Source organism: Rhagoletis zephyria, unplaced genomic scaffold (genome assembly GCF_001687245.7).
Source record: "Rhagoletis zephyria isolate East Lansing unplaced genomic scaffold, Rhagoletis_zephyria_1.1 Rzeph_scaffold_00651, whole genome shotgun sequence".
NCBI classification, from domain to species: domain Eukaryota; kingdom Metazoa; phylum Arthropoda; class Insecta; order Diptera; family Tephritidae; genus Rhagoletis; species Rhagoletis zephyria.
Window position 1 is genome coordinate 154283 of NW_016157735.1, and position 6873 is coordinate 161155.

At 50.4% G+C, this 6873-nt stretch overlaps 1 protein-coding gene across 1 annotated transcript; it reads left to right on the forward strand.

Annotated features, from left to right (window-relative positions):
* The first annotated feature begins 5996 nt into the window (after positions 1–5996).
* Positions 5997–6597, forward strand: LOC108360905 (mucin-7-like). Its single transcript, XM_017613367.1, has 2 exons — positions 5997–6391; positions 6483–6597. The coding sequence occupies exons 1-2, from the start codon at positions 5997–5999 to the stop codon at positions 6595–6597; spliced, it is 510 nt and encodes a 169-aa protein (XP_017468856.1).
* The last annotated feature ends 276 nt before the right edge of the window (positions 6598–6873 follow it).

The window sequence follows — 6873 nt, forward strand, 5'->3', positions numbered from 1 at the left end:
TCTGATTCGCATTCAGGGCGTCGAATAATAGAGGTTTGGTTCAATAGTTTCGTAAACCTGGCTTACCTATTAATTTTAATTTCAAATAGTGGTTTAACTGAATTGCCTGAAATTATAATAATATACAACTATTTTCTTTTCAGCTCTTGTTTAGCTTTTGTCTAGCGGGTTTTTACAAATATCTGGATTTTTTACTCGAAAAGAGTTGGCAGCACTGCTTATAAAGAAGTGGCTCAGCAACGTACGAATCAGTCAGCACGGAGCTGTGGTCGTGAACGCACAGCTACCAACAAATAGTCCTTGACTTGTACACGGGACTGCCACACAAGGCTTGACTAGAGGTAGAGCGCCGCCTCTCCACAGTCCAACGTCGACGTCGCCCATCAGCAGAGCGCCGACCGATGGCAGTGCGCTGAAAGAGGGCAGAGCGGCACGCTGACATCGCCAATAGCAAAGCGTCAGTAGCGAAGTCGTTGTAGTGAACGCCCAGTCACCAACAAATAGTCCTTGACATTTATATGGGACTGCCAAACCAGACTTGGCTATTTGAAGGTGGATCGCCGCCACTCCCACACCCACCGTGAACCCGCGTGACGGTGACGTCCGCTTACAGCGTTATAGAACACCGACACAGTAACGCCGACGTCGCATAGTAGCAGTGCCCCGATATAGCAGCGCCGCTGCAGAACGCCGGCATAGTAGCGCCGACGTCGCTATCTATCGAAACTATCTAACTACTAATTATAATTAAGGTAGTTTAAACACCAACAACGAAAATGAGAAGTTTAAGAGGATATTATTTAATATCCCTCCAGAAAGTGAGAGGTCAATATCAATAACTCGATTGATTTGATTAAGCTCTCTAAGAGCTCGACTGATAGGAGCATTGATGGCACAATTAGATTTAACTCTATTCAAATACAATATGTCGAAGTGACGCATGTTCCTAGTAGGGATATTGAGAGGTATCCTACTTAGAATATCAGGACAGTACATATCCCTAGTCATGACTTTTACTATGAAGGAACAAGAGAGATATTTGCTTCTATTATCAAGTGATTCTAATCTTAAGAGTACACATCGCGAGTTATAAGAGGCAAAGGTTGTGTGAAATTCAAAGATCGCAGTGCAAATTTAGTAAAAATCTTTTGAATACGCTCAATTCTATTTATATATGATACCTGGGCAGTCCGCCAGATAATGGAAGCATATTCTAAACGGGACCTAACAAAGACAATAAACAATTTCCTATGTGTATCCGCATCCAAGAAATCTGAGCTGTTTCGACGAACGAATGCTAACATAGAGTAAGAATTTGCCACTAAAAAATTTATGTGGCTTGCAAACGTGAGTTTTGAGTCAAAATATACTCCTAAATCTTTAACCGTGTCCACCGTCTTCAGTTGAGAACCCGCAATAGAATAAGTAGTATTTACAGTATCAAGATTTCTGGAAAAAATGCAATGAGAACATTTATCTATATTAAGAAAAAGTCGATTCTTCACGCACCAGGCGTGAACCCTGTCGAGATCGGACTGAAGTACGAAAGAATCCTCCTTTCTTGCTACGACAGAATAAACCTTCAGGTCATCCGCAAACAGGAGAAATTTTGCATGTAAAAAGCATAAACTAATATCATTAATAAAAATAATAAATAACAACGGTCCAAGGATACTTCCCTGGGGACCACGTGAACTGGCATGAAAAGATCGGGAGGACGTGTCGTCGGGTACCACTGAACAGTACCTATCACTTAAATATGATTTAATCCAAGATAGAAATTTAGAGTGAAACCCTAAACAGGTTAGCTTGTCCAGCAGAATTGTATGAGAAACTCTGTCAAACGCTTTTGAAAAATCAGTGTATACCGTATCAATATGATACCCAGCCGTAAAGCTTTCCAGACAGTCGTCCGTAAAAATCGCTAGATTGGAAACGGTGGATCTGCCTTTAATAAAACCATGCTGTTTCGGAGATATGATGGCTTCAAATAAGCGACTTCACAGTCGCATTAGTAGAAAAACCAGATTCGGTCATGTTAGAGATGTTGGTAGCCCCGCCATCTAAAACGACGGTGGGTGGAGGCGAACGGTAAGAATCTCGGCGAGAATTCGAGCAAGCTTTGCAACAAAAACGCTTATCCGAGCTCAAGAGAAATTCTACATCTGCGGGCAGCAAACCAACACATGACAAATGAAACAATTCGCTGCATTTCGCGCACTGAATTTTATTTTTTAGTTGAGCGATCAACTTTATGGCCACAAGAGCAAGGTATTATTTAACTTAGAAAAAATAGAAAATAATGCAAATTTAAATTAACAAGAGTCACTGTCTCATTTAGGAATGAACTTATGTCGTTTCACACTTTAAAAGTCACATTCACGCTTAGCTTTGTAGGAATCACAAAGAAAAATTTTTTGACGAGCAAAGCATAAACAACGTACAACATGACGGCTGAGTATGCATGACGTCATCATTCTGGGCCTGGACACACTAGGGGGAATGGGAGCTACGGTGTCCTGCGGTGGTTACCGCGTCGTACTGACGGAGCCACCTATACAACTCACGCCGACAACACCAAGCGGGCCAGCAGCAAGCACCGAGGAGCCCGAACCACCCGCCATAACGAACCATCGCCGACCAAGTAGTAAGAAAGGGGGCGCATTACAAGACGACGGTCCGCCAGGGAAAGTGTCAACAGGATAGAACACGAGGACCCCAATCACGAATATGAGGCAGCCGCATACGCGACTTTCTAGCCGAAGAACTGCACAAATTCGAGACTATGAGTGGAGTAGCCACGGTGGAGAAACGCACTCGCGAGAGTACTCCGACGACTACTGCTGGTCAAACTGCGCATTAACCCCAAAAACTGCGACTATTTAAAAAGGAGCGCCGGTACTTGGGCCACGTCATTAGTGATAAGGGCATACACACTGACCCCGACAAAGTCGCCGCCATCCAGGAACTACAACCTCCGACCAACGTGAAGGAGGTGCGCCAATACCTCGGGATAGCTTCCTGGTACCGCCGGTTCGTACCCGACTTCGCTACGCTAACCACTCACATCCTCCTGAAGAAGGGAAAACACTGGAGGGGGAACTGAACAACAGGAGGCATTCGACATGATCAAGAGAAAACTCACCTAGACCCCCATCTTCGCGTGCCCAGACTTCAGCAAGAAATTCACCCCGCAGACGGACGCGAGTAATTTCGGCCTAGGAGCAGTACTCACACAGGAGTCGGAAGGGGGGGAAATGGTAATCGCATACGCGAGTCGGAAGCTTAATAAGGCAAAGACCAATTATTCGGCCTCGGAAAAGGAATGCTTAGCCATAATCTGGGGAATACGCAAAATGAGGCCCTACCTGGAAAGATACCGATTCAACGTCATAACCGACCCCATGTCACTAAAAAGGCTAAATTCCATCGAAAGACCCTCAGGTCGCAAAGCGCGATGGGCCGTGGAGATGCAACAATACGCGTTCTAAATCGAGTACCGCAAAGGGAAGCCCAACTTAGTCGCGGACGCACTGTCTCGACAACCACTAGGAACGCTACTACGAACAACAGTGGCGGAACCACGATGCAAGTGGTGGCACAGAAGCGTCGACGAAGTACGTACCAACCCGGGAAAATAGGCCGATTACATGATACAGGAAGAGCAGCTCTATCGCCACGTCCCGTGTCGATCCCAGGAGGAAGAGGCAGTCCCATGGAAACCATGTGTGCCCAACCCCCTCCGCCAACGAGTACTGAGGGAAAACCATGACATACCAAGCGCCGGACAAATCGGTACTCGCCGAACAGTAGGACGGATTACCAATCCGTATTATTGGCCAGGAATGTTTTCGCGATGATGAGTCCTGCCAGAAGTATAAGGAGGCGCAACACAAACGAGCCGGCAAGATGCTCTAGCAGGTCGCACAAGAACCTTTCGCCACGGTATGCGCCGACTTTATTGGACCCCTACCACGGCCCACGCATGGCAGCGCCATGCTACTGTTGTTTTTCGACCGATTTAGCAAGTGGGTCGAGCTGGTCCCCACGGGACAGGCCACAGCGGAAGGACTTCGCCGCGCGTTTAGGGAGCGCATCCTCGTCCGATTTGGCGTACCCAAGGTCTTCATCTCGGACAATGGTGTATAATTTACTAGCGCGCTCTGGCAGCGTTACCTCCAGTAGGTGGCGGTACGCCAACAATTCACGGCCCCGTATACATCCCAAGAAAACCCGACGGAACGCGCCAACCGCACCGTAAAGCGGATTATCGCACAGCTTACGGAGACACAGTATAAGCGGTGGGATGACCTCCTCCCAGAAATCACACTCGCCTCCACGAGCGTTACAGCATCCAAAGGATACAGCCCAGCGTTCATAGTGCAAGGACAGGAACCACGACTACCGGGAGCACTCTTCGACGAAATAAATGTCGTAGCTACGAAAAACCAATGACGGGAGGCGAACCATGCCAAACAGAAGGCACACAATTAGTACAAATTAAATTTTGTTTTGGCCACAAATAAAAGGAAAGAAAAAAATAATAAATAAAAATTAGAAAGACCATCGCATCAGTGGAGGCAGTCATTCGATCGTGAATCCGCGAACCAGCCACACGTGGATAAGCGAGAAATTTTCAAAAGCGAAAATCAGTCGACAAGGAATATGGAAGAGGGAAATGGAGAGTAGCGTGAAGCGATTGCGCGAACACGTTGCCGAGGAAGACGCGAAGCGACCGCGCACCCAGATGCTAGGCGTGGGTCCGAACATAGACCCACGGAACGCTGCTTGCAATTGCACAGCCAGCAGCAACAATGGTGACCCAGTTAGCCGCTAGGTGAATCGCCGTCGCACGCGCAGCCAGCAAGCACGCCGTCATCATCCACGCCGAAACAAAGCGCGCTCTGTCGGTATACGCGATGGACGCTCAAGCAGCCGCAAGGTACGCGGCCACATCCAGCATGAGGAAGGGCACTCGCGCCGAAAGTGCCGACACCGAACAGCCTACAGCAGAACGCGCCGGCGCAGCCAAACTACTGCCCGGCGGGCCATCGCCGCGCGCACGTCAACCCTACGGGACCGTCAACCCTACGGGAAACAACAGCAACAACGCCGCCGGGGCAGCCGTTTTCCCGGTGAGGAGGGTAGTGTCAGACCACGACACTAGGCATGGGAGCGCAGTGGACACGGACAAAACTACGTCCGCCAGTAGCTCGCCCAGCGACAGTCCAACAAGCGACAGTGCACCGCACACCAGCTCATCAGGCACCAGCACGACCACCGATAGCTCACCAGGCGAGAGCCCAGCTAGCGACAGACTGCCCAACAATGAAACCCTGGGTAACAAGGACACTGACATGGGATTGCCCGAACCTCTCGAAATCGAACTATCTTCGGACGAAGAGACGCCGCAGCAGGCGTCGACGGGCCCGCGAGTAATCTTCCCGCCAGGACCAGGCGGAATAGTACTGTATGAGGCCGACTTGCGGACACTGACAGGACCCTACTGGCTGACAGACACAGTCGTCGATGCCTGGGCGAAGGGCCTGGAAACCACGCTCAACATACGAGGTACCGTGCTCAGCCCATTCGTGGTCTGGCAGTTAAGACAACCCGACCGAGGAGAGGACAATCAGCGCATCCAACGGTGGCTACGCCACACCGACCTCTTCTGCCAACGGGTTGTCCTCGCGCCACTCAACGTGGCGAACAATAGGTACATGCTTGCCCTCGCCAACCAGGAGGTGACCCACAACATCACGGACAGCGAATATTGGCACGGCCCCTATATTTAGGTGACCGGCGGGAGTTCCTCCGGTGGGAATACCGGCAGCGACATTAGCGGGAGACCCCCAAATACAGTATCTGGAGGTACCACAACAAACCAACGACAGCGGCTGCGAATTTACGTGGTGAAAACGGTCGAGAGGGTGCTGATATCCGTAGGACGCGGAAAAGGAGGGCCGTGGTGTATATCCGGCCCGTTCACGGCGACCATGGCGGCGCAAAAACGCGCACACATGCTGAGGGTATTCCAGCAACCACCGGAGGCAGGAGCACCACCGCGACCACCACGAACCTCGGAACCTCCAGAGGCAAAATCACCACTACCTCCGCCACCACACACACCAGCGCCACCTGAGGTAGCGCAGCTTGCACCGCTACCATCCCGAGCACCAGCACCGTCCGAAGCAGCGTCACCACCGCGGGGCTCGTCAACACCCCCAAGGGAACAAACGGTCACTCCCGCCGACGAAGCCGGCGGACTAACGCTGAACCAGTTGCCAGAAATCGCCGAGAGGGTACGGAATGCTCTACGCAACATCGAGGGGGATGTCTGCAATTCCCACTTGAGGATCGTCACGGGAAACTACGGGGTAACCGTATACCGGTGGGGCGCCCGTATAGTCCTGAAATGCCGTCGAACTTGAGCCTGTCGAAGAAGGGGGGAGGTGTGAAGTCTAAATATCTGCGAAATTTAGCCCACACGAATGCCTACCCCCTACACCAGCAACAACGACTACATCACGAATAGCAACGACCACACCAGTAGCAACAACGACTGCAACAGCGCCATCAACACATCAACTTGGCTAATCAACGAGAGACCGTAGCAACACTCCTTGGCGATACCGTCACCATAGCAACGCAACATGTAGCCACACAACTCAGCAACACGAAGAACACGACCTATAAAGGAGTGGCTCAGCAACATATGAGTCAGTCAGCATGGAGCTGTCCTTGAGTTGTACAAGAGACTGCCACACAAGGCTTGACTATTTAGAGGTAGAGCGCCGCCACTCCATAGTCCACCGTGAAGCCGCGTGACGGTAACGTCGACGTCGTCCATCAGCAGAGCGCCGACGTCGCCCA

Excerpts from the sequence above, each read along its gene's own strand:
- LOC108360905 (XM_017613367.1), top strand. The coding sequence starts at position 5,997 with ATGGCGGCGCAAAAACGCGCACACATGCTGAGGGTATTCCAGCAACCA. Across the intron at positions 6,392-6,482 it reads TACGGGGTAACCGTATACCG|CCCACACGAATGCCTACCCC; the intron begins GTGGGGCGCCCG and ends TGCGAAATTTAG.